Genomic DNA, 26,874 nt, shown 5'->3' with positions numbered 1-26,874 from the left:
AGAAGAGCATTAGCACGCAGGCTAGCTGTCAGAACAACTGCTTAGCTGAAAACATCAAGCAGGAGAGAAACAGGAAGGAAATACAGAAGGAAATGCTGGTTCTGGACAGCCACCAGAGGTCCAGACACAAAGAACCAGGGAACAGAACCTGCTCCACTTCAGAAGGTGTTAAACTGTTGATGTGAGCAGAGAAGCTAACAGGAAACTCCTGCTAGAGAACAGATGGTTCCTCTGGGCTGCAGAGGGGGAACCCAAACACTCTGATTGGTTTATCATCAAACATCTGCTGAGAGATGGAGGACTGGAGAGGAGAGTAGAAGGGCAGTGCGAATTAAAACAGTAGAAGAAGAAACAAAGTCAATCTGTGCGAATCAAAACAGTAGAAGAAGAAACAAAGTCAATCTGCTGCTGCAGACGAGAGAAAAATGTTTCTTTTTGGTGACAAATTTCACTCATCCAACCAGACAGAAATGGACCAGGCTGGACCGGGTCAGTACCACGGCTTTAAAAAGGTTCTAAAAATATCCTGCAGCTTAAGAGCTGGAGAGACTGATCCTGGCACACTGCTGGTCAGCTGGCTGAAAGCGTGTGGGATGGTTCTGGTGGAACCCGGAAGAGCTGATTTATCAACATTTCCTTTTAATTTGGTCAAAGTGATATTTCACTGCAGATGGTCAGAGATTCTGATCCTGACTGGAACATAACTGGACCGAGCCACACAGCAAGATAGATCCAGGAAGCCTGCAAAGTTTTAAGAACAACTTCCTGTCTGCACAGGAAGTTTGGTACCTGGTACCATCCACACAGGAGGAAACACTGGACCAGGACTAAAACTCTCCTCACTGGCTGAGGTCAACCTGATTCATCTATATGTGTGTTAGTGTGTGTATGTCTGTCTGGATGGACGGATGCTCAGATGGACGGTGGGATGGATGCGGTGCTCGGTGTCCTACCCAGGCCCGGCCTGCTGGGGCTGGTCTCGCGGCTGCAGCCCTGGCTGCGGGGGATTCTGCTGCGTCTCTCTGCGGCGGTGCTGGGCGGCGCCGCGGCTCGGGGGAGGCGGCCGTAGCTCTGGCCCAGCAGCTTCCCTGGGGAACTGGAGCGACTGCCGGCTGTGGGGAGCAAACGACACACACGCTGAGAGCCGGACGGCAGGCGGACGGCTGACAGGGCGCAGCGGCGGCAGCAGGGAGGAGGCGGGCCTTAGGGGGACCCAGTGACACATTGAGCACTAAGGATGCAGTGGAACCAGTGAGAACTGCAGAAACGAGAAGTGAACTGTTGAATCAGAGTCATGCAGCTGCAGGCGACACAGACTGCTAGAGGAGCAGGGGGCGTTCAGCCAGAGGGGTCAGGGGTCAGGGGTCAAGCTGATCGGGTGGAGCTTAGGCCTTACCGCTGATGGGATTGGCCGAACTGGATCCTGGATGATGGGAGCAACAGGCCGCAGGACAGAGTGGACAGAGTGGACAGTCAGAAACAGACAGAGGGATGCATGTTTGTAGATTTTTACCCAGCATGCACTCTGGCCTGCAGCTGATTAGAGAACTGAGCGTGCATGGAGGAGCATGAAGACGATCAGATGAGACATGAGCAGATTTCACTGCAGCAGTGAAATAAAAATGGTCGACAGGCACATCTTCATCATCATCATAAAGACTTACGCTGCGACTGGGAGACCACTTTGGCTCGACTCCGCCCCCTGCTGTCCACTACTGACGGACTGGCTCCGCCCACGCTGCCGGAGCTCTGTCTTCTCGTACGAACACGACCTGCAGAAACACAAGATACACTCGATAGTTTGGATATGAAGAAGGACAGACGGAGGACAGACAGAGGAGGACCTTGATGAGGGACAAGAGACAAAGCAGCGTCTCTAGAGACGAAACAACAACCTGAGGATCTGCTGGTTAAAAGTACGTCTACTGTTTATTTATAGATGTTTGGCGTTCTGCCACCGTCTTTTATGCGTTTACTGTCCCTCACTGAAGGAAGCGCCGTGACGGCTCTGACGATTATCACGCTTTTTTTAATCGTGATGCTTTAATGAAGCATGTCCAGATGAGGACGCTGTGTCCCCAAAGTAAGACGACAGGACATCCACACAACGAACAAGAGGGGGAAAAGACAGATGGAGGAGACACAGGAACGAACGTCTCTAACAGAGACTGGAGCTTACCGTCACTCTTACCAGCAGCGCCGTCTTTTTAAAAAAGGCAGCAGAATGGAAAGAGGGGAGATGTTAGCAGCATGACAGGATGGACAAGATGGACAGGTCTAGTGGTTACTGTCAGTCCAATGAATGGAGACAGGCCGCTTAATGGGAGCACTGGGAGCCTAATTCCAGTAAGCTTCCATCACTGCTGAGCAGCAGTCATTAATATCCACCACCAGAGAAACCAGGAGGAAATAGGGGTAAACCACTGGGAGAGCTGATCCTAGTCCAGGTCAGAATCCAGGACCAGAACCGTGTCAGCTCTGGAGAAGAGGTTACATAGGCTTCAAAATAAAACCTGTGATCTTTTCAGACCAAGTCAAATTTTATGTATCTTTTCTCTTTCTTTCAGAAAAATTAAAATTGACTAATTATTTAAGAAGGGCCTGGCTGCAGCAAACAGGAAGGGGCGGGACGGACCGCTGTCAGTCTCAGACCTTATTTAAAGAAGTGGGACCATTGCACTCCGGAAGTGAAGGGGGCGCTGTTTCCTATATTATCCGCGGTCTCCCGTTTTTATTTTCTTCTGAAATCTGATATATCTTCACCTTTAGGAAGGATTTTCACTCTCAGCATGTATTTGAACTTTTCTCTTTTATTTACTTCAGTGCAGCTCACAGTTTTTAACAGATTCTGTAGCTTTCTGTGAACTTCTAAATCTGCTCCTTAGTTGCATCTTTTCGGGCCTGATACTGCCTCTAGTGGTGTGGGGTGGTAACACAGCTAATATAATTACATTACTAAATCAGAATACCACAAAGTCTTTATTATTTATTATTAATTTTTAATTTTTTGTAAGGAGGTGGAGCTAATTATATGACCTCAAAGTGGTTCCAGTTTCACTTGATGGCCAACTTGTTGAAACTGTGACAATTTTTGGGTCGTTCCTGGACAGTCAGCTCAAAACACTGGCTATATTTTTAACAGCTGTTCTCAGAGACTCTATCTGTTTGGAAGACCCAGTGATCTTGTGGTTACTCAACTAGAGCTTGTGTACAAGACAATGCTGAGTGTTTTAACTTTTCATCTCCTCGTCTGGATTGGTCACATGAGCTGCAGAATAACAGACAATCTTTTAAGAAAACTTTCAATGGAGGACTTCTGGATGGCGGAGAAGCGAGCAACAGCATAAATTTCGAGTTCCCAGACGGTCGAGTTACCCCCTGACCAATAACTTATAAAACACAGTTTTTAGTATTTACATGTCATGTCAGGGAGTAACAAGAGGAAGACAAGAGGAATTCAGCAAGAAAACGCGAAAGAAACTGTTTTATCCAAGGTCTCTGAAGATAGCAAGCTAGCAGCCGACAAAGCTATGGAAGCTAATGTAAGATGATTTATTTTTTCCTTTTGAATTAATGTGGTTATATACAAGATCAGTTACTACAGTTGATTCATAGTTAAGGAATTGTGCTGTGCCTTTAAGAGGAGCCGTTTCTTTCTTCTTCGTTGGTTATTTTGTTTTGAGGTGTGCCCGAGACGGGTTCTGTTCTGTTAAAAAGGAAGGTTGAATAAAAGTCTGGACAGCTACGCTATTCCCTCTCAGTGTTCTGCTCTTTCTCCACCCACGACCTCTTATTCTACGATAACACCGATTCAATTCACATCGTAGTGTTATACTGGTGGCAGCGGGTTTGTGGACGTTTTCAGCGATTACAGCGGTGAGCACATGCTACGCATGCTAACCATCGATAGCTCATGCTGCACGTGCTGAGCGGCGTATATAGCGGCTGCTGAAGACGGACTTTTTTTTTCTTTTTGCCCCTACCTCCACCCTCCCTGTCAACCGCCGGTAACAAAGACGAATACCCAGCTATGGCAAGTAATTTTTGGGATCAATTACCATTTCATTCTGCTGGTAGTAGTGCCAGGCCTCACTACAGCCACATTTTCATGGGGGACGGAAAAGAGGATTTTTCAAAATGGTGCAGACGTTTTGAAGTGATGGTTGCTGCTGATCCTGATACCACTGAGGATAGTTTGGTGAAACTGCTACCTACATGGTTAGGGGGTGCTGCTTTCAGTTACTGGGATAGTCTATCTGATGCAGTAAAAGCGGACTATTCAGCCACGAAGGATAAGCTGAAGAACGTTTTTGGACAAACTGCTTATTTGTCGACTTTCCAAAGCTACATTAATGCACGCAGTCGCCTTCCTGGTAAAGCCCTTCCTGTGTTTGCTGCTGAGATTTGCCGTTTAGTCGAAGAAGCTTTTCCGACTTATGGTGATAATGCTAAACGGAGAAAAATTTCGACGCTTTATTGCTGGACTTGACCCTTACCTCCAGCTGCGATGTCATGAGCAGGGTGTTGAAACACTGGAGACTGCTCTACAGTTTGCTATGCAGATTGAAACTGCTCACCAAGCTAGTAAAGTGTTCACTACCACACCTCCTTTGCAGTCTTTGTCTACACCACCAGTTTACCCTGCTGTCTCATCTGGGTGGTTACTCAGGTTCCTTCACCCACTCCTTTAGGAGTCCACTCAGCTACTGCAGATGATTTAAAGACAATGGCAAAGACTATTGAAACACTGTCGGACAGAGTTCAACAGCTGCAGCTGGCAGTAGACCGCCAGTGTGAGGATGCACATCGCCAGGACAGGCGGGACTATGGATTTCGTCATTGGAGCGCCACTCCAGGTGGACGCCGGGTGACCGATATTCATCAGATGGATACTATGAGTCTTCTCCACGACACAGAGACTCATCAAATGACCGAAACACACCTCACCACAGTTCCAGTTCCTATGCAAAGGATGAAAACAACCAACGGGGTTTACGTACCCGAGCTGGATCATCTGAACGCTACACACAGGGCTACAGCTCTTCAACCAGAGGCTATGCTAGTCGTGGCCGCTCTCCTAACCGCTATGAAAGTGGCCGCCGTAGTCACTCTCCCAGCCCGGGGCGAGTACGTTTCCAATCTCCTTCACATTCAAACCAGGATCAGGTAAACTACGAGTAGCTGACAATGAGGGCAGATTGCCAGCTACTGACTTCTCCCTAGCCCAGACAGACAATGACACCTACCAGGACACAGCTACTAGTGACGTTACAGGTTTGGGTGATGTAGAGAAGAGGTATGCGTCAGTTGTTCTTGAAGACACCGTAGTACATGCTTTTCTTGACACTGGGGCGGACGTTTCAGTCATTAGTGAGGACTTTAGAATGGCTACACCTGCTCTTTACTGGAAACCCATTGTAAAACAGTTTATTCCTCTCACTGGTGTCACAGGTGATCCCCTTGACTCTGTAGGCTCCATTTATGTGAACTTAAATATTGCAGATAAGCTCATGACACACACACTTCAAGTTGTCAGAAACTGTACAAAGCCAGTCATTTTAGGTTGGGATTTTATGGTGGCAAATGGCGTTACGGTTGACACTCGAAACATGACATGCAATGTAGCAGGTACAGCTGTGCCACTAGTTAGTCCACATCTGTATGTTCCCTGTTGGACTGCTGTGTCGGTGTCATCCACCGTTAGCATTCCTGCTATGTCTAAAAGGTCATCACTGCTACTCTGGATGCACCCCAAAAAGGGTTTTTACCTAATGGCTACATTGGTGTGTTTGAACCTCATTATACCGACGTTACAGGTCTTCTGCTGGTATTGCATGGACTGTGGCCAGGGTAGAACGAGGTTCCATTTCTGTTAAAGTAGCTAATGTTTCACATAGTGATGTCATGTTACATGGTGGTACACAGGTGGGGCACTTTCATGCAGTCTTAGCAGAGGGCCAGAGCGAATTCACCATTATGGACAGTTCTATCTGTAACATTAATACTCAGACACCTGACAGTCCCAGAGTAATCCCTCTTGCCGATAGTACAGACTCAGATCTGACGCCTTTGCAGAAAAAACAACTGACAGAGACTTTGGCTTCTTTTGCAGATGTTTTTAGTCAACACCCACATGACTTTGGCAGAACTGACATAGTGACACACAAAATCGCTACAAACTCTGACACCCCAATCTCACAAAGAGCCTACCGCACCTCTCCAGCTATGAAGGCAGAAATTCGCCGCCAAGTTGAAACTCTTAAATCACATGATTTGATAGAGGACAGTTCAAGCCCCTGGGCCAGCCCAGTAGTTATGGTGAAAAAGAAAGAAACGGCTCCTCTTAAAGGCACAGCACAATTCCTTAACTATGGATCAACTGTAGTAACTGATCTTGTATATAACCACATTAATTCAAAAGGAAAAAATAAATCATCTTACACTAACATTCTTACAGCGCTGAAAGAAGTTCAGACAAACCTCAAAAAACAAATCACTGACCAGTCAGGACTCATAAAAAAGGAAATGTCTGAGTTTAGAAAAGAGATGGAGAAACGGCTTGACGACATTGTTGCAGACCTGAAAGACGTAATGAATGAACAGAGTTGAGGCTGAGCAGCGAATAACCGAGGTAGAGGAATTCAACATGGACGTCAAAGACGTGCTGAGCCACACGCTGCAGCTACAAGAAGACCTACAAACACGTCTAACAGACCTGGAAGCCCGTTCACATAGGAATAACATTCGTATTTATGGGGTCACAGAGGGAGAAGAAGGCGACAACTTGCAAAAATTCAAAGAGAATTTCATTAAAACTGAACTCTCCCTCACGGACACCACACTGGGCATACAGCGCTGTCACCGGTCACTCGGACCCAAACCACCATCCGGCTCCAACCCCTGATCCATCGTGATACGTTTTCTGGAGTATACCACGAAGGAACTAGTGCTCCGTTCTGCATGGGGTAAGAAAGTGATACAGCTGAGAGGAAAACGCGTGTTCTTCGGTCAAGATGTGATATCCTCGCTAAACGTAAAACATACAATCCCATCAGGAAGATCTTAAAAGAGAAGGGACTTCACTTCCAGTCTGTACCCATCCAGACTTCGTGTGTTTTACCAGAACGGCCCTGTGATTTACAACAGTGCACAGGACGCGTCTGACGACATGAGGAAGAGGAACATGTTTGAAGCGGCGGACAAACCAACGGAGGACGCCTCCCAGCCCAAACCGAGGGCCTTCTCCCGGGAAGGAGCGAGCGGAACCCATCCAGGAAAAACTTGGGGCCTTCAGGCGCAACGACAACACCCTGTAACTTTCTGGTGAATTCCTCTGTAAAGTACCAGTATTACGGACGACCGCAGATCTGGGAACAGGCATCCTTTCTCCAAGGGCGCTGCCATGATGGACGAGAGACGAGGGGCAGCACTGCGAGGAGCCCCCTGGGGTTCCAGGGACTCTGAAGGTGGACTGGTACTTCACTCTTGGAAGTCACGTATGTTATGTGTCTTGTTGTTTTTGCAGACCCCCCCTTGTTCACCAGAGCATCTGGAAAATAATAGGTATTCCTTGTTTGTATACTAATGACAGAAGTGAAACAACAATATAAGGTAATTACTCTTAATGTTAACGGCTTACATAATCCCACTAAGAGGCAAAGCTCTTGCAAAGATGAAACAAAAAAGCAAGATATAATTTTTTGGCAAGAAACACATCTTTCTACTGCTGAACATGAAAAATTATGTAAAATGGGGTTTAAAAATGTGTACTTTTCTTCATATGCAAAAAGCAGCTCTAGAGGAGTAGCGATTTTATTGTCCAACAGGCTGAACTTTCAGTTCTCCTCACAAATTAAAGACAAAGAAGGACAGTATATACTGGTCAAAGGATACATAGATCATAAAGAAGTAACCTTACTGAATGTGTATAGACCACCCGGAAATAATACACAACTTATTAAGAAAATTTTTGACATAATTGCAACAGAAATATCTGGGATATTAATATGCGGGGGAGACTGGAACGTTCACTTAAATCCTTTTCTGGACTCAACCAGCAAAGTTACAAAGGCTCAGACAGAAGCAACATACATTAAAAGGATGCTTAAAGAATTAGGGTTGGTGGATGTATGGAGGAACTTGCACCCTCAGGATAAAAAATACACCTTTTTTTCTTACTCTCATCAGATGCATTCAAGATTAGATTATTTCTTTATACAAAGTGCTGATAAACATAGAATAATAAACTGTGACATCGGGGTGAGAGATATATCTGATCATGCGGGGGTGTATATGACACTTCACCTGGATAATGATCGTAAAGAAACCCTGAGGAGGCTTAATAATAGTTTATTGAATGATACTAAATTTGGCAGCTTCGTAGAAAAAGAATTCAAAGACTATATGGACCACAACAACACAGAGGATATTTCTCCCTGTATCTTATGGGACGCAGCAAAGACTGTTCTGAGAGGGAAGTTAATTATGTGGTCCTCCCATAAGAAAAAAGAAAAAGAGAAATGTTAAAAAGATCTTACTATAAAATTAAAATCTCTAGAAATACAGCATATGGAAAATAATAATGACCACACCCTGCTACAAATAAGAGAAACAAAACAAGCTCTAAACTGCTTATATGAAGACCAGTTAGAGAAAAAAACTAAATGTATTAAACAGAATTATTATGAAAATGGACCCAAATCAAAGAAACTTCTTGCCTGGAGAATACGTAAACAACAAACTGATAGATTTATACAAATAATTAAAAATCCAATAGATAAAACGACACACCACTCTCTAAAAGACATTAAACAATCTTTTGAATTATACTACACTCAACTATACACACAGCCTCACGCAGTGGACCCGTCCTCAGTGAGAGCATTTCTTGTCTCACTGGATTTACCATCGATAGGAACAGATCAAAATAAAAGGCTAACACAACAAATAACTGAGGAGGAGATTAATAAAGCAATTTCAAAAATGAAAGGGAATAAGATGGCAGGTGAGGACGGCTACCCGGCGGAGTGGTACAGACACTTCCGAAAATTATTTACTCCTCTGCTTAAGGATTGCTTTAATCATGTACTTTCTGGAGGGGAAACACCACCATCTTGGAGAAGAGCAGTGATCTCAGTGATTCCTAAGCCAGGTAAAGATAAAACAGAATGTGGTTCATACAGACCAATGTCAGTTTTAAACATTGATTACAGGATATTTGCAACAATATTGGCCAAAAGGCTCGAATTTATAATTCCAGAAATTACAGACGCAGATCAGACCGGTTTTGTTCACAACAGACAAACCCATGACAACGCAAGACGGGCTCTTCACCTCATAGACCAAATGAAAAACACAGAATCGATAGCTGTCAGTTTAGATGCAGAAAAGGCGTTTGACTCGGTGTGTTGGAACTATCTTTATTTGGCTTTGGAAAGATTTGGCTTTAATAATCAAATTATAGGTTGCTTTCGATCTCTGCACGAGTCACCCTCTGCCAGGATTAAGATTAATGGGGATTCATCAGATAAAATACAACTAGGAAGGGGCTGTCGCCAAGGCTGCCCCCTCAGCCCCACACTGTTTGAGCTTCTCATTGAGCCTCTAGCGCAGGCCATCAGAGAACACAAGGACATTATGGGTGTAACCATTAAAGGCACAATGCAAAGATATGCCTCTATGCTGATGATGTGCTTGTAACGCTAACTAACCCGGAAGTCAGCCTACCTAATCTTCTTTCTTTACTGAAGACATTCGGCACTTATTCAGGGTATAAATCACATCGACAGAAAACACAAGTTCTCTCATTTAACTACCAACCGTCACTAAAAAGGTTCAACTGGTACAATAAACCTATAAAATATCTGGGAGTTAAAACTCCTGTAGAGTTATCCCTTTTTGAATGCAATTACATCCCACTGACAGTAGAGATTAGGGCGGATCTACAACGTTGGTCTTTATTACCCATGAATCTACATAATCAAATAGATATAATAAAGATGAACCTTTAACCAGGGCAACTCTAAGATAACTATAACCCGGAGAAATGTGACTTTTTTAGATACCTCTAGCTAAAACACCACTACAATAAAAGTATAAAATTTGGGAGGAGGCGAGGCAGGTATACTTAAAATCCTATTAGATTCGCGTAACGGAAAATCTCCCAAAAAAACAATATCCAAACTATATTCATGTCTACAAACGGAGAGAAAATGTAATACAACATATATTAAGGTTAAATGGGAAAAAGAGGACAAAATAACAATAACTGACCATGTTTGGTTAAATATATGTAACTCTGTGATTCACACGTCAAGTTCTGGCCTGTGGAAGGAATTTTCCTGGAAATGCCTGGTGCGTTTTTTTGTTACACCAAACATTAAAAGTAAATATTGTAACGATACTGAAAAGGCAAAATGTTGGAGGAACTGTGGGAATGTATCTGCAGGACATTTTCTGGGAATGTATTAAGATTGCACCCTATTGGTCAGAAGTGATAAAAGAAATCAATACAAAAATGGACTTAACTTTACGCTGTGACTTTACTGTGGTGTTCGTGGGTAATTTACCCAGGAACTGGAGAAATCTGATAGATATCTCCTACTAATATTATTAGCAGGTGCAAAGAAAGTTATAACTCGCCGGTGGCTTGATGGGGAATCACCGTCATGTTTGGACTGGAAGGACATAATTGAGGAAATTCACGCAATGGAGAGACTGACTTTCATTAAGACTTGCCACTTAGAAATACAATGGATCACTCATCTGACACCAACGGTATAATTAATGTAATTACATATTTTCTTATTTTTTGTTGATTATTACTCAACTGCTGTCAAACTAGTTGCTCTGTAATTTTTGTTAGAGGGGGGTCTAACTGTTTAATGTATGTATGTGTATCTCTGAAACTGATAAAATAACAAAAATAAAGTAAAAAAAAGAAGAAAACTTTCAATCTCAGGTATAACAGCAGGTAAATAGTGGTGAAACCAAAAACAACTCTGTCTCAACTATTTGCTGAAAGAACATGAAAGATGGCAGGAATATTTCAGCAGAGAGCGTCCATCCTCTTTATTCATCAGTTTGACCCTCTGAGCTCATGAAGGCGTTGCTGTTTTCCTCTGGGAACTAAGAACATCTTTTAGAAATCATTTATTGACAGTGCAATAATTATTCATAACCAAACTAAATAACATTTACCTATAGCTTGTTAAGTGTTTTACTCTATGAACAAATGGTTGACATTGTGATTATATGAATGTGTTTTATTTTATCTCTTTAGAGTCATTGGATGGAAAATAAAAAATTATGGTGTTTTATTAGAGAATTTATCTTTTACGGTGCCAGTAATACCAGAATAAATAGCAAATAATAAAGACTTTGTGCTATTCTGATTTAGTAATGTAATTATATTAGTTGCTGCGGCAGACTGGCGACCTGTCCAGGTTGACCCCGCTTCTCGCCCGGAACGTTAGCTGGAGAGGCATCAGTACCTCCCGACCTCACTAGGGACAAGGGTGTAAGAAAATGGATGGATGGATGGGTGGATTATATTAGTTGTGTTACCACCTCCACGCCACTAGAGGCAGTATCAGGCCCGAAAAGATGCGACTAAGGAGCAGATGTAGAAGTTCACAGAAAGCTACAGAATCTGTTAAAAACTGTGAGCTGCACTGAAGTAAATAAAAGAGAAAAGTTCAAATAAATGCTGGGAGTGAAAATCCTTCCTAAAGGTGAAAATATATCAGATTTCAGAAGAAAATAAAAACGGGAGACCGTGGATAATATAGGAAACAGCGCCCCCTTCACTTCTGGAGTGCAATGGTCCCATTTCTATAAATAAGGTCTGAGACTGACAGCGGTCCGTCCCCCCCCTTCCTGTTTGCTGCAGCGAGGTGGACTTGAATTATTTTCCAAAACTTTCCTTTCAATCTTCCCTTCCTGCAAAACAAGATGGCCGTCCTGACGTCACACTTAACTACGGAAGCCCGAGGAGGACAATGGAGAGAGAAAAAAACCAGACTGTCCAAAAATGTAGTCTTTGATTCAGGACTAAAATCAATCAATGGCCCACCCCCAATCAGACCATCCTACTGACATGAAGGATGTCCAGGGTCAAAGGTCAGAACACTTCTGCTCATGCTGTACTCACTCTGAGCTGCATCATGAAGTTCTGCAGCAGAGCTGGAATACAAAAGGGCTGCAACGATTAATCGGCTGAAATAATCATCAACTGATCCAGTAATGGATTGATTACTGGATCCAGACTAAACAGTTAGAGTCGTAATTAAACCAAACCTGGACAAACAAAACAAACATTTTGTGTTTAAGATAAAAAGGTTCTGTGTAAATCTGTTCCAACCAAACTCCTCTAACAGCAGCTTTAGCTTGACTTGGTTCTGGAAAAATCTCCTATTAATCAATAACTGATTTCCAGATCAGCCGTTCGCTGAGCGGTTCTGATTTTCAGCTGCAGATGCATCCTTTGCTGCAAATGATCAAACATTCACTAAAGGAATGCTGATATTGACATCATTTTCTGATTTAAATAAAGAATGAAATGATATTTTTCTATCTTTTACTGTATTTCTAATGCACTTGGCTTAAGTGGTTAAAAGAAAAAACTTTTTTATCGGATTAATCGTCTGAAACGATTGTCTCAAGAATTGTCAGAATAATCAATTAATCATTGGGATCAATTGTTAGAATAATTGATTAAGTATCAGAATAACTGAATCATTATCTGACAAATCGATTGTCAGAATAATCGATGACTGAAATAATGATCAGTTTGGAATAAACTTGAGCGATCCATCCTCTGGAAAACCTTTAAATCAGTCAGTCAGTCCGACCCGTTACTTTTGCACAGCAGGAGGGGTGTACCTAGCGAGGCGTAGGACCCCGGGGGCAGGGCGGCGGCGGCGCTGAACGGCGAGGAGGCCGGGACGCCTCCCAGGCGGGACTTAGCGCTGGAGGCGGCATTGACATCGATGTCGCTACGGGAACGCTGCAGGGAACCCGGTGCGGCCGACGTCCTGGAGCCCGCCAGCTTACCTGGACGGGGACAGACAGGAGACACTGGACCGGAGCCCTCTGGACCAGAACCCGCTGCACCCGACACGGTTCTGGACAGGCTCGGCCCAAACACACTTACTTCTGGTGATGCTGCCTCCGATGACGCTCTTCACAGACAGAGGTCGGCTGGAACAAAGCAAAGAACGTTCTGGAGTCATCCTGCAGGAAGGCTAGCAGAACCAGAACCAGATCCAGAACCAAATCCAGAACCTCCGGGTCTTACTTGAGGCTCTCCTGCGAGGATGAGGAGGAGCGGTCGGACTGCGGCAGCGACATGATGCTGTCAGAGCTCTTCAGGTGCGACTGCAGCGCCTTCTGATAGGTGGCCTCCAGCGCCTGGAACAGAAGCTCCGCCTCCCGGCTGTAGTGGCCATGGAAACCCCAGTAGCACCTGCGACGGGACAGACAGGTGAGTCGGAGGCCGCTCCCGCCGCCGGCATCGCGGTGTGAGGCGGAGATGCATACTTCCTGGCGATGGAGCGGGCCTCGGAGTCGGCGTCGTGGATTCCCTTCCGGACGGTCTCGGTGAGGACGGCCACGTGTCTGGGGCGAGACGGAAACATGAGGACAGAGAGACGGGCGCTGCTGGTTCCCACGGCGACACTCGAGGAATGAGCTCGCTCCCTGGGGTTCCCTCCCGCTTTTAATGCCTCCCCTCCCGTGGCCATGGTTACAGGAGCGGAAGCCGCCTCACGGCTGGAAGATGATGAAGACTCGCCCGGCATCCATCGATCACCCCGGCTCATCGGGAGCTTAGCGAGCCGACGCCTAGCCGCCTCAAATGTCACCATGGGGGGAAGGGGAGGGGGAAAGAGTACAAGCTTCCCCCCTCTCCTCCACTCAGACCCCATTCCTCTCCCCCATCCCCATCCATGCAGTCCTGGTCCGCAGCCGAGGCAGAACTCACCTCTCCAGGGTCGACGTGTGCCACTCCTGCAGCAGGAGGTCCAGGAACTCATAGCAGCGCCTGGAAGCACAGAAGAAGAAGAAGAGCAGAGGAGCCATGTTGGACTAGTTCCGGACTATAGTTTTGGTCAAAATTTCAAAAACGTAACTTCCTTTAATCTTCACTGCAGACGAACAAGATGAATGATAGTTAACAGCAATGAGAGCAGAGTGGCATCCCCATCTCAGAAACAATACAATGTTTTTATTGCTGACGACCGCGAATGTTAGTGACCACTCTGCTCTCCAGTAACACAGCTATGTTAGCATTAGCAGCTAGTATATGCTAATAGCTAGCACGCCGTGTTGCACCTGAATGTTTGTGACACCAGAGCGTTTGGTGCTTTGGTTTTAAAGAGCGCGTAGCTGAGCAGCCAGCGAGGGCCAATGAGAAACTCATTACTCACTAGCGTTAGCTTTGGAGAGGCTAATGACTAGCATGTCTAAGCTGGTCAGTACCTGGATTACTCTTCTTACCGTGCTCTCCAGTAGCACAGCCATGCTAGCATTAGCAGCTAGTATAGGCTAACAGCTAGCATGCTTTCTTCTTCAAAGGGAACATTATGACAGTTGACGTGAACTCTGTATACCTCATTGATGGATGTTCTGCTTACTGCAGCCTGACGCCACCAGGAGCTGAAGTTGGTGTCTGAATGAAGCTTCCAGTAAGACTGAAAAGCTATTCCTCCTATTTTAAACTCTGTTCCTGGTTTCCATGGATACCAGGGACATGCCGTGGAGAAGCTCTTACCTCCTGACAGCCACAGACTTGGAGCTGCAGTTGCTGGTGATGATGGGGATGAGGCGAGGGTAGTGGGTGTGCTGGAAGAGAACCACAGGTGTTAAGTGTCCACGTCTCCCGGAGGGACTGAGACGCCCCACTGGGCCGGAGTCTCACCCTGAGGATGAGGCGGATGGCGGCCGCTCCGGACGTGGCCATGACCTTGGCGCTGTTTGGTACCAGGTTGAGCAGGGTCGGCATCACGCTCTCCGCTCCGTGGTCAAACTTGTTCCGCAGGACGGAGGACAGATGTCTGGTGGACACGGAGACACGGTTAAAGGCGCTGCTTCTCTCTGTCCACCTGGGACACTGCTGCAGTACAGTCTCGGAGGAACCAGACAGCAGAGAACCAGCAGAACCAACAGATCTGGTCCAGAAATAGTTGAGGAGCTCATTCTGGTTCTCATTTGCTTATTGAACGTTTCTTTGGTTCCTCAATTCAGGCTGTGTGCTGTGAAAGCTCACGCCTGAAAGGCTGGCTCTGTTCGGTTCAGTCCGGTCCGGTCCAGCCTGTGACGGCCTCAGGTGGTACCACAGCACACTATACCACCTGATGTGGTACAGTGTGCCACATCCCATTTAGCTTTGATCCATTCATCAAGCAGCTGCTCTTTAGCTGCAGACCTGCTCGGTTCCACCTCATCTGGGTTCAATTAGAATCTGGGTGATGGATCGAAGTTTCACAGCCGAGCAGAACCGGTTCTGAAGTAAACTGAAACCTAATCAGTTCCAGACCCGGTTAATGTCAGAGCTGCCATGAAAACAATCAGGAGGGAATTAATGACGCCTGAGGTCCATTAATCAGAGGCTTCCTGCGGCATGGCCTTCTTAAAGGGCCAGAGGCGTCTTAACAGGTTCTTAAAGGGCCAGAGGCGTCTTAACAGGTTCTTAAAGGGCCAGAGTCGTTTTAACAGGTTCTTAAAGGGCCAGAGGCGTCTTAACAGGTTCTTAAAGGGCCAGAGACGTCTTAACAGGTTCTTAAAGGGCCAGAGGCGTCTTAACAGGTTCTTAAAGGGCCAGAGGCGTCTTAACAGGTTCTTAAAGGGCCAGAGACGTTTTAACAGGTTCTTAAAGGGCCAGAGGCATCTTAACAGGTTCTTAAAGGGCCAGAGACGTTTTAACAGGTTCTTAAACGGCCAGAGGCGTTTTAACAGGTTCTTAAAGGGCCAGAGGCGTCTTAACAGGTTCTTAAAGGGCCAGAGACGTTTTAACAGGTTCTTAAAGGGCCAGAGGAGTTTTAACAGGTTCTTTAAGGGCCAGAGGCCTCTTAACAGGTTCTTAAAGGGCCAGAGACGTTTTAACAGGTTCTTAAACGGCCAGAGGAGTTTTAACAGGTTCTTGAAGAGCCAGTGATGTTTTAGCAGCGTCTCACCCCAGCGTGATGCAGGCTTCTCGGACCACCTGGGAGCGCAGGTCTTTGGCTGACAGCTTCAGCGGCGCCTCCAGCAGCCGCAGTTGGTACGGGAAGCCTTCGTGGTCCGGCGCTCCGGCCAGGACAAGAGAACGGACCTTCTTGAGCTGCAACAGAACAGAAGAGTAAGCCGGGCTCATCGGTAGGCGGCCTGGCGGAGGTCAGTGGACATACCGCCACCACGCGCTGTTCCCAGTCGTGCTTGTCGTCAGACAGAACATCTCGGATCTTGGTCAGCTGGTCCTCCAGCTCCCTGTTGGAGTAGAACTGCACACCAAGCACAACCCAGTAAGAGCGGCTCTCCTTCCAAAGGCTTTCACTCTCAAGCATTGCCCTCCGCCCACCCAACCCTTCTAGAGTCTGGAGTGACCTTTGACTTCAGTTACTTCCTAGGCACACCATCTCGTCCCACGGCGCGTTTTCATCAACATGTTTTAAAGACACACTAAGAGGAAACGGACTGACGTTGCGAACGCTGCCATCTGCTGGTGGGTCTGAGCTATAAAAGAGGCACCAGACCTAAAGTTTGGGGACGAGACTCTTTCTGGTCCACGCTAGTTAGCAACCGATACTTCCTGTTTATTTACAAACCTCTGATGACATCACACCTAAGGTTTCCCTGACCTGTGAGACGATTGACTTGCATTATTTGATGATATCATTATGTTAGTCGCAAATGGTCTTAAAACAGCAAAATGATCTTTTATTGATAATAAGTTGTTCCAGAAATTGTTCCATAATTTCTGGAACAATTTCTGGTCCAACTGGGGGATTTATCATGGAGACGATCCGAACTGGACGCACCTGGACTGGTGGGACGTCCTCAAACGCCTTCACAAAGTCGTCTTCATCAACGGCTCCGGCAGCCGCCTCCTTTCCTTCAGCACAGGGAGACACGAGCAGAGACAGTCAGCAGGGCGGACGGGGACGTCTGTCCGTCCTGCTGGATGTGTCCCTCACCTGTGGACTTGGTGGACGAAGCAGAACTGGGCCTTCTCACAGAGCTCACCACCGCCCTCCGTCCACTAGGAGGCGCCTTGGAGGAGGACGACGAAGAGGACCGGCCTCCGTCCACAGAGTCTTCATCCTCAAAGTTTTTATCTGCAGAAGAAGAAGGAGCAGGTCATCAGAGGTTCTAACCACAACTGGACCGAACCGGCCCGGTTCAGCAGACTGTTGACCCAGCACCGGCCAGAGCGAGAACATGGACCACAAGCAGCGGAACCATTGGAACCAGTGGAACCAGCAGAACCAATGGAACCGTGAAAACAGGACAGCAACAGAAGTGGTTCCCAAAGTGTGGGGCGCGCCCCCTAGAGGGGGAGCAGTGCCATTGCAGGGGGGGCGCAGGAAGCAGTAGGGATGAATAAATAAAAAAAGTTACACAAAAGTGTTTCACTGTAAAGATGGTTTGTAGTTTGTTTTGTTGCAACTTGAAGTGTGAAATAAACTTCAGTGGAGTTTGAAAACAAAATGTGTGTTTAGGTTTATGTCTGGTTGAACGATGTGTGACCAGTTGATTCTTTTTATTGTAATCCATAGGGGGCCCAGAAAATCTTTGGGAACCACTGTGGTAAGCTAAGGCCTCCTCTGTGTGTAATGATGATGATGAAGCAGCAGCAGTGACTGGACTGAAGACTCCTGATAAGGAGGGGGCGGAGTCTGTTTATGGGCAGGGTCTGTTATTCTGAGGTCACCTGACTTCTCTGCTCGGACTGAAACCAGCGTGTTTCAGGTTAAAAAGTTGTCAAAAATGTAAAACATGACTCAGCATTGTCCACGATACTAAAAGACCAACTATATAGTTTTAAAGGCAAACACCAAAAATACAATACAATAAAAATAAATTAGGGTGGTAAAGAAATAATCAGCCAGTGGATCTGAAAACAAGATGCTGGTCACATTTCAAAGGAAAATTAAAATAAATATCACCTAGAATGGAATTTGATGAGCCAGCATATTTATATGCTTAGCTAAGATTCTTGAAGTAGAAAATTAAACTATTATATTCATTTTTCTGTTTTTTTGTGTTTTGTTTAGTAGCTACTCCTTTGTTGTTCAGCAAATACAGCATTTACAAGAGCTACTGTGATTGGCTGCTGGAAACCTCTCTCTGATTGGCTGGCTTGTTTACGTCCTGAATGAGCGTGTTGTAAACACTCCAAACGTCGTCGTTTACAGATAAATGCTTTCACCATTTTCCCTGCGGGCTCAGCCGGACCAGAACCCTTTAGAGGTTCGGTCCGATCCAGCGCTGAGGCTGTTGGACCGGCTGGTGCGCTGGTGCCGAGTTCACTGAACCCAGCCTTCATACACGGATCTGCTCCGGCAGAAACCCATTGCTAGGGGCAACCCATCCCTCCCTCTTCTCTTCCTCCAGCTGAGAACTAGAACCAGAAAGGCAGACAGGAACTCACCAGAACCAGAAGACTGCATCATGTTCCCGGATCTCTGGACTTCATCAAACCTGCTGAAGATGACGTTCAACCTGAGGAAGAGGAGAGAGACGGATCAGATCGCGTCTCTCTCCTAATGATGATGACCATCATGGAGCAGAATGAAGACAATTCAAACTAGTTTATAAAGAAATATCTGAATGTGGCATATCTTAACCCTAACCCTGGCATACATTTATTAAATGCAAAACACACCTTTAGAATTTTTGTCATTTTTCTTGAACCTTTGTGTTGTTCTGCCTCATAAAAGCCAAAAAATGCTGAACTTTCAGAATCAAACCTGATGAAATTTTGGGTCCTGAATCAGCTTGAAAATAAGGAAAGATTCTGAAGACCAGAAATTAAACGGGAAGATAAAAACCATTCTTTATGGCTGTTGCAGTGTGCGTCAACTCCACCAGGAGGAGCCCTGAACCCTGGCCTCAGAGCAGGCCAGAAGACAGAAGCGTAGAGCAAGGACCGGACCGGACTGGACCGGAGGGCGACCCGGCAGCCTTCCGTACCGTGACTGGGGAAGACCCTTCTTGCTGAGGTCCAGCCTCACCCGCTCCCCAACATGGCGGTAGATCTCCACCAGGCAGCTCATGGCGCTGTCCCGGACCTGCAGAACCAGAGATTGGGTCAGTATCATTCATCAGAGTTCTGGAACCAGGACCTGAGACAGAACCAGGATCCACTGGATCCCACTCTTTGGTCTGCTGCTGCAGAACAAAGAGTCTGCTGCAGTTCCTGATGGTCTGTTTGGTTCCTGATGGAACCAAACCTTCCTGATGGAGAAGAGTAAAGGAAACACCTGCGCTCCATCTGGATCCCTGTTTCCATGGTAACAAATTCACAGACTAACTTCCTGTGTTCAGAAGCTGAGGATGAAGAAATGAGTGATGAAGGTGGTGAGTGAGGACGATGGAGGTGATCATTATATTGCACGCGGCGTCAGGTTGTCCAGAACTCCGCCCACTCCGCCATGATGGGCGTCAGAACCACCAACGCCCCCATTAAAGCTGCTTCCATTTAGTTCATTTCCCTTTAAAATGGCCGCATCTCGCCGCGCGGCCGGCTGCACAGACAGACAACCATGCAAACCAAACTTGTCATTTTATTTTAGAACTTTTAACGAGGGAAGATGGCGGCCGTCAGTCATAAAGACTTGGTGAAACCACAGATTTACAGCAAACACTTTTTACAAGGTAAGAAGATCATTACTTTATGAGTAAGTATGATTAGAAACATATCAAATATCACATTATGGAGAAGGATGCCCCACATTCATGTAGCTTAGCATGTATGGAAAAGAAACTGGTTAGCATCTGGTCTTCTGTACGTTTGTAATGCTGCTCCACTTTAAGAGGAAACGCCATTTATGACATATTAATATAAATCATGTGGTCTGAATTCAAGCAAAGTTGGATCAACTCCTCAGGAGGGAGGAGGAACGGGTCGGTTTCTAAGCTAGCTTCTGTGAATCCCTCCGTCTATGAGCCCAACCAGGTGAGCTGCGTTCACAGACAAATGAACTAAAACAAGAAGCCATGAAGAAACTGGCAGAAACAATTTGGGAAAAGAATTTCGGTCGTTGTGTTCACTACCGACCGTCATGGCGGCCAGAATGATTTAGTGAGGTGGCAGCGAAGGGCTGGGCCACGCGGTCTCCCAGCAGCCAGGCCCTACAGGAAGTATAGATATCTTCTGATGATGTCAGTGATGATGTCACCTGGGCCACGGGGTCTCCCAGCAGGCTGCAGATGTGGGGGACGATCTTGCTCAGCGTCAGGCCGTGGGCTCCGGACCTGAAACAGAAACAAGTTGGGTCTGGTGGGTTCCTCGGGTTCTGGTTCTGGTTCTGGTTCAGCTCACGTGTTCAGCGTGGCGATGAGACACAGGCACACTCCCTCTCTGGTCCGGTTGTTCTTATGCTTGAAGCCTCCCAGCATCCGGTCCCAGACGTACTGGAACCAGAACCACAGGTTCACGTCAGCACTAAACTCCACCAGAACCAGCAGAACCAGACCCACACGGGCCCTTTAGGGCTCGGTTCTGTTAGGGCTCCATTCTTGCTATGTCATGACTTCCTGTTTCTCTCTAACCTAACTTCCTGTCATCAATCCATCAGAACCAAACTGGGTTCAAAGGTTCTGAGAAGTTTATCAGAACTTTTCTCCAGATTCAATTCCCAGTTTAACCAGAACAGCCGTCCAACAGAACCGCTCCCTGTCCGGACCCATCCGGGTTGGTGCCGGTGGGGGGAACCGGGCCAGATATGAACTACCTGAGGGGAGGCGGCGTGCTCCATGATCTTCAGCAGCAGGACCTGGTCCTGCTCCCTCACCTGGTCCCTGGCGTCTCCCAGCCGGTCCATCAGGCTCGGCAGAACTGGAACAGAACCAGAACTGGCTAGACACGGGTCAGAACCAGCAGAGGCGCCGCAGCAGAGAGACTCACCCGTTCCGATGTGGGTTCTGAACCGGTCCTGGAGCCGGGTCACCAGAGCCGACAGGAGGTCCAGGCCCAGCAGGTTCACCTGCAGAACAGGCAGAACACAGAACCGGGTCAGATATTTATATTAATAATAATATATATTTTATTAGAGCAAGCCTTTCTCCATGGTAAGAGTTTAAAGCTCCTGATCCAGTCAAGGACTGGGCCGGGCCGTCCCAGCTGCTCCAGCCAGGTCCAGTTACAGTCCCAGAATGACTGATCCCAGTATCACCCCAGCATAATCCCACCATCACCCCAGTATTATCCCAGTATCATCCCAGCATCACCCCAGTATCATCCCAGTATCATGGAGCAGTTGCTCGTATCAGAGACCTGAGTGGTTTCAGGACTGCAGAGATGCACTGATGGGAACGTTTGGGCCGATACTGATATATGTGCATCGCTGTCACATGACTGGTTCTAGTTAATGGTTGCTGTTAGCTGTTCCAGTTAGCGATTCTAGGTAGCGGTTCTAGTTAGCAGTTGTTGTTAGCGGTTGTAGTTAGCAGTTGTGGTTAGCGATTCTAGTTAGCGGTTCTATTTAGCGGTTGAAGCTAGCAGTTGTAGTTAGCGGTTGTAGCTAGCGGTTGTAGTTAGCGGTTCTATTTAGCAGTTGTAGATAGCAGTGTTAGTTAGCAATTGTAGCTAGCGGTTGTAGTTAGCAGTTGTAGCTAGCGGTTGTAGTTAGCAGTTATAGCTAGAGGTTGTAGTTAGCGGTTCTATTTAGCAGTTGTAGATAGCGTGTTAGTTAGCAATTATAGTTAGCGGTTCTAGTTAGCGGTTCTAGTTAGCGGTTGTAGCTAGCGGTTGCAGTTAGCAGTTGTAGCTAGCGATTGTAGTTAGCGGTTGTAGCTAGTAGTTGTAGTTTGCCGTTGTAGCTAGTGGTTGTAGGTAGCGGTTCTAGTTAGCAATTCTAGTTAGCAGTTGTAGCTAGCGTTGTTGTAAGCGGTTCTATTTAGCTGTTGTAGTTAGCAGTTGTAGCTAGCGCTTGTAGTTAGCAGTTGTAGCTAGCGATTGTAGTTAGCAGTTGTAGCTAGCGATTGTAGTTAGCAGTTGTAGCTAGCGATTGTAGTTAGAATAGAATAGAATTCAACTTTATTGTCATTGCACTGTCACAAGTACAAGCAACGAGATGCAGTTTGCATCTATCCAGAAGTGCTCTACGAGATATAAATATTTATTTACAGATGTACAAGACTATGTATGTATGGACTATAAGGGGTTATAGCAAGAGATATAGATATTGTGTATAAATATAAATATGGGAGCTATATGCACAGATTATACAGATTATACAAGAATGTTAGGGAATGGATTATAGATAAATAATGGCAGATAAAATGTACAGGTTGTATGTGTGTGTGAAGAAAACAGTCCGTGATGTGTGTGTGTGTGTGAGGATAGTCCATGTGTTATTGTTGTATGAGAGGATAGGGGAGTACAGTCCTTATAGTTTATGTTTTATGTCAGGAGGCGTTCAAAAGCGTGACAGCTGTGGGAAAGAAGCTGCTCCGGTGCCTGGTGGTTCTGGTCCGTAGGCTTCTGTAGCGCCTCCCAGAGGGCAGGAGGGAAAAGAGTGTGTGTGCTGGGTGAGTGGAGTCCTTTGTGATTTTCCCGGCCCTTTTCAAACAACGCTTCCTGTAGATGTCCTTGATGGCAGGGAGCGGTGCCCGGCGATATACTGGGCAGTTTTCACCACCCTCTGCAGCGCCTGCCGGTCGGAGACAGAGCAGTTCCCGTACCAAGCTGTAATACAGTTGGTGAGGATGCTCTCAATGGTGCAGCGGTAGAAGTTCGTGAGGATCTCTGAGGACAGGTGGTTCTTCCTCAGGGTCCTCATGAAGAAGAGGCGCTGATGCGCCTTCTTAATGAATTTGGAGCAGCTGGTCGTCCAAGTCAGGTCCTCGGAGATGTGGACTCCCAGGAACTTAAAGGTGTCCACACGCTCCACCACTGTCCCCTTAATGTGGATGGGTGGATGTGGGTCAGCGTTCCTCCTGAAGTCCACGATAAGCTCCTTGGTCTTCTCGGTGTTCAGCTGCAGGTTGTTTTTGTCGCACCACTCAGCCAGACGGTCTACCTCCTCCCTGTAAGCGGCCTCGTCATTATCTCTGATGAGGCCGATCACCGTGGTGTCGTCTGCGAACTTGATGATGGCGTTAGAGCCATGGACAGGTCTGCAGTCGTAAGTGAATAGGGAGTAGAGGAAGGGACTCATCACACAGCCTTGTGGCACTCCGGTGTTTATGATGATGGTGGATGAGAAGTGGTTGTCCAGCCGGACATGTTGAGGTCGACTGGTCAGGAAGTCGAGCAACCAGTTACACATGAGTGGACTGATGCCGAGGTCTGTGAGTTTGGTAATGAGTTGTGATGGGATGACAGTGTTGAATGCTGAACTAAAATCTAAGAACAGCAGTCTGGCGTAAGTGTTCTTACTGTCCAGGTGAGAAAGGACAGAGTGCAGCGCTATAGAGACTGCATCCTCTGTGCTCCTGTTCTGCCTGTATGCAAATTGGTGGGGGTCTAGTGTGGGGGGGAGACAGGATCTGAGGTGTGCTAGGACCAGCCGCTCCAAGCACTTGGTAATGATGGGGGTAAGGGCTACCGGGCGGTAGTCATTGAGTCTGGTTGGGTTGGGATTCTTGGGGATTGGGACAATGGAGGTAGACTTGAAGCAGGTCGGTACCACAGCGCGGGCTAGGGACAGGTTGAAGATGTCCGTCAGCACTCCTGCCAGCTCCCCAGAGCACGTTCTGAGGACACGTCTAGGTATGCCATCAGGACCCGCAGCCTTGTGGGATTTAATCCTGCTCAGAGCCGCTCCTACGTCAGTGGGGAGGAAAGTCAGTGGCTGTTGACCTGGGGTGGTAGCTGCTTTGGTTGCAGTTGTGGTATTCCCTCTCTCAAAACAAGCATAGAAGTTGTTAAGTTCGTTGAGGAAGGAGACATCAGTAGAAGCGGGGTGGTATTGGGGTTCTTGTAGTCTGTGAGAATCTGAAGGCCTTGCCACATACGTCGGGGGTTGGTGTTAGAAAAATGATCCTCCACCTTCCTTTTGTAGTGGTGTTTGGCCTTCTTGATTCCCTTCTTCAGCTCAGCCCTGGCTGCACTGTAAGTCTGTGCATCCCCTGACCTGAAGGCGATGTTGCGGGCCTTCAGCAGGAGACGAACGTCTCGGTTCATCCAGGGTTTCTGGTTGGGGTACATGGTAATGCGTTTGCAGGTGGTGACACGTTCTATGGTGGTGGAAATATGGTTCAGTACAGATGAGGCGTACTGATCCAAGTCTGTATGGTGGAAAATAGTCCAATCTGTATTCCTGAACCGGTCCTGGAGCACAGCGTCTGAGCCCTCTGGCCACACCTTTACTGTCCTCACAGTAGGTTTCACACGTTGGATGAGTGGTAAGTACCGAGGTGTGAGGAACAGGGAGAGATGGTCTGATTGTCCGATGTTGGGGAGGGGTGTCACATTGTAGGCTCCAGCCAGATTGGAGTAGACATGGTCCAGGATTTTGTCTCCTCTGGTGTGGCAGGAGACATGTTGGTGGAATCTGGGAAGAACTGTCAAGTTGGAGTGATTGAAATCACCCGCAACAATAAAAGCAGCCTCGGGGTATTTGGTTTGGTGTTTGCCAATAGCCGCATAGAGTTCTTTCATGGCTAGCTTGGCATTAGCATCCGGGGGGGTGTACACGGCAGTGAGGATGATCGAGGTGAATTCCCTTGGGAGGTAATAAGGTCTGCATTTGACCATTAAAAACTCCACATTCTGTGAGCAGTGACTCTCGGTAGTAGCAGAGTCTGTGCACCAAGCTTTGTTAATATAAATGCACAAACCGCCGCCTCTGGTCTTGCCGGAGTCATCTGCTGTCCTGTCGGCTCGGTGTGTGTGGCGTCCAGTTAGCTGGATAGCATTGTCCGGGCAGCTGTTGTTTAGCCATGTTTCGGTGAAAAACATGACATTTGAGTCCATAATCCGTCTGTCACTCGTGATGGATAGTCGTAACTCGTCCATTTTATTAGCCAGAGAACGGACATTGGCGAGGAAAATGCTGGGTAAAGGGAGCGGGTGTGGTGTTAGCTTTAGCCTAGCTCGCACCCCTCCACGCTTACCCTGCCTTTGTTTACGTTCTCGTCGCGGCCTGCGTACACTTCCACCCGGCGGGGAAGTGGTGATAGTTAGCGGATCTATTTAGCGGTTGTAGCTAATAGTTGTAGTTTGCCGTTGTAGCTAGCGGTTGCAGTTAGAGGTTCTAGTTAGCAATTCTAGTTAGCGGTTGTAGCTAGCGTTGTTGTAAGCGGTTGTAGCTAGCGGTTGTAGTTAGCGGTTCTAGTTAGCAGTTGTAGTTAGCAGTTGTAGCTAGCGATTGTAGTTAGCCATTATAGTTAGCAGTTGTAGCTAGCGGCTGTAGTTAGCGGGCATAGTTAGCCGTAGCTGCAACCACAGGCATGAATACATAGACGGCTCATTGGACGCTGAGTCCACCATCTTGGATGTGGCAGTAGAGCGATGGCAGCTCCATACTTCATGTCCTACTTTTACTTGTTTCAATCATTTTAAAGTACAAACTGGATCGACTGGCATTACCTATCACAGGTAAAAATGAAAAAAACAAAAACAAAAGAACAATTTTACGAACATGATTTCTTGATTTTGTGGCCAGAATCTAGCTTCTAAAAAACCAAGAAGTATTTCCTATGTAACTAAATTGGATTGAAGTAACTATTCTGTTATTTTCTTAGCTTAGCTAACTTTTTTTCATACTGTGTCTTTTTTCTAAAGAGAGTCAATGAGAAAGTGCTGTTAGAAGGGAAGTGGATTACCTCCCAGTTCCCTGGGGTTCTCCTCCCAGAGAAACCAGTCTGGGAGGATCACAGCTGGTTTCTTCAGTCATGTTTCACATCGTCAGTGTTTAGCTATACGAGTCCGTGCCCCAATATGCTGAAATATGTTTTTCTGAATGTGGAGGAGGGATGAATTTTCTATTACACTGTGAGATCATTTCATTTTTAACCTTCATTTTAGCCTGGCTACCAGGATGCCTCCCAGGCACTGGACTGCTCCCAGTTTGACCAGCAGGCTGAACCCTGCCTGTGCCCTGTGTTCCCAATATAATGTAAATAAATCTGGATTTATTTAAAAAGTGTAATGTACGCTTTTTCCTGTCATTTTTTGCAGATTTTTAAGTGAAATATGTCAATCTGAAGTATTAGGGTATTAAGATAAATAAAAATAATTTAGTCTGTTAGATTTTTTCACACATTGTCTTTGCTGTCCACGCCACAGTTGACATATTGTACTGTACAAAATGTAGCAAAAATGTATAAATAATGCTTGACAATGGCTGATTTATCAAAGTTTATTATCTTTACAATAAAATACATAGAAATTAAAAGGAATTTTTTTTCATATCTTGAAATGTTAAGTGCACATTGAATTATGGAATTGTGTAAATATGTTTATAAATATATCCCTGTAAAGGTGTGTGTGTTCATCAATGCCAATATAAAACCGATCAGAATCAGTCATAAACATTGTGCTCTTTATTCAGAAAACCCAAAACAATTAAATATTCACATCAAAAAGTTAGAAAAAGAGCTTTCTTTGATTCCCTGACATGTCAGAGTTTGTGAGTCAGTGACATTCACTAACTTCCATTTAATTATATTAGCTTACTGGCAGATACACCACATTCAACATGGCGGATGCCGTGACGTATCGCAGCA

At 46.3% G+C, this 26,874-nt stretch overlaps 1 protein-coding gene across 28 annotated transcripts in view; it reads right to left on the bottom strand.

Annotated features, from left to right (window-relative positions):
- The window catches only part of clasp1a (cytoplasmic linker associated protein 1a), a 56,786-nt gene that overhangs the window by 24,824 nt on the left and 5,088 nt on the right, over positions 1 to 26,874 (bottom strand). For 15 of the 28 annotated variants that reach the window (XR_004339946.1, XM_032568028.1, XM_032568035.1 and 12 more), the window contains exons 3-23: positions 21,107 to 21,185; positions 20,934 to 21,037; positions 20,522 to 20,613; positions 20,379 to 20,454; positions 19,171 to 19,268; positions 18,629 to 18,699; positions 17,172 to 17,312; positions 17,016 to 17,089; positions 16,386 to 16,478; positions 16,173 to 16,318; positions 14,918 to 15,053; positions 14,771 to 14,841; positions 13,982 to 14,041; positions 13,540 to 13,617; positions 13,298 to 13,465; positions 13,154 to 13,200; positions 12,883 to 13,053; positions 2,180 to 2,203; positions 1,665 to 1,772; positions 1,397 to 1,423; positions 954 to 1,112 (exon numbers count right to left, since the gene is read on the bottom strand). Coding sequence is in view for 27 of the 28 variants with exons in the window: in XM_032568028.1 (XP_032423919.1) it covers positions 954 to 1,112; positions 1,397 to 1,423; positions 1,665 to 1,772; positions 2,180 to 2,203; positions 12,883 to 13,053; positions 13,154 to 13,200; positions 13,298 to 13,465; positions 13,540 to 13,617; positions 13,982 to 14,041; positions 14,771 to 14,841; positions 14,918 to 15,053; positions 16,173 to 16,318; positions 16,386 to 16,478; positions 17,016 to 17,089; positions 17,172 to 17,312; positions 18,629 to 18,699; positions 19,171 to 19,268; positions 20,379 to 20,454; positions 20,522 to 20,613; positions 20,934 to 21,037; positions 21,107 to 21,185 (2,023 nt within the window). In the remaining variant the exon portion in view is untranslated. The remainder of the gene's footprint in view (positions 1 to 953; positions 1,113 to 1,396; positions 1,424 to 1,664; positions 1,773 to 2,179; positions 2,204 to 12,882; positions 13,054 to 13,153; positions 13,201 to 13,297; positions 13,466 to 13,539; positions 13,618 to 13,981; positions 14,042 to 14,770; positions 14,842 to 14,917; positions 15,054 to 16,172; positions 16,319 to 16,385; positions 16,479 to 17,015; positions 17,090 to 17,171; positions 17,313 to 18,628; positions 18,700 to 19,170; positions 19,269 to 20,378; positions 20,455 to 20,521; positions 20,614 to 20,933; positions 21,038 to 21,106; positions 21,186 to 26,874) is intronic. The other 13 variants (XM_032568031.1, XM_032568046.1, XM_032568041.1 and 10 more) reach the window with 4 other exon arrangements.

The sequence above is a fragment of the Xiphophorus hellerii genome, chromosome 7 (assembly GCF_003331165.1).
Source record: "Xiphophorus hellerii strain 12219 chromosome 7, Xiphophorus_hellerii-4.1, whole genome shotgun sequence".
NCBI classification, from domain to species: Eukaryota; Metazoa; Chordata; class Actinopteri; order Cyprinodontiformes; family Poeciliidae; genus Xiphophorus; species Xiphophorus hellerii.
This window is presented reverse-complemented; position numbering and strand designations above follow the sequence as displayed.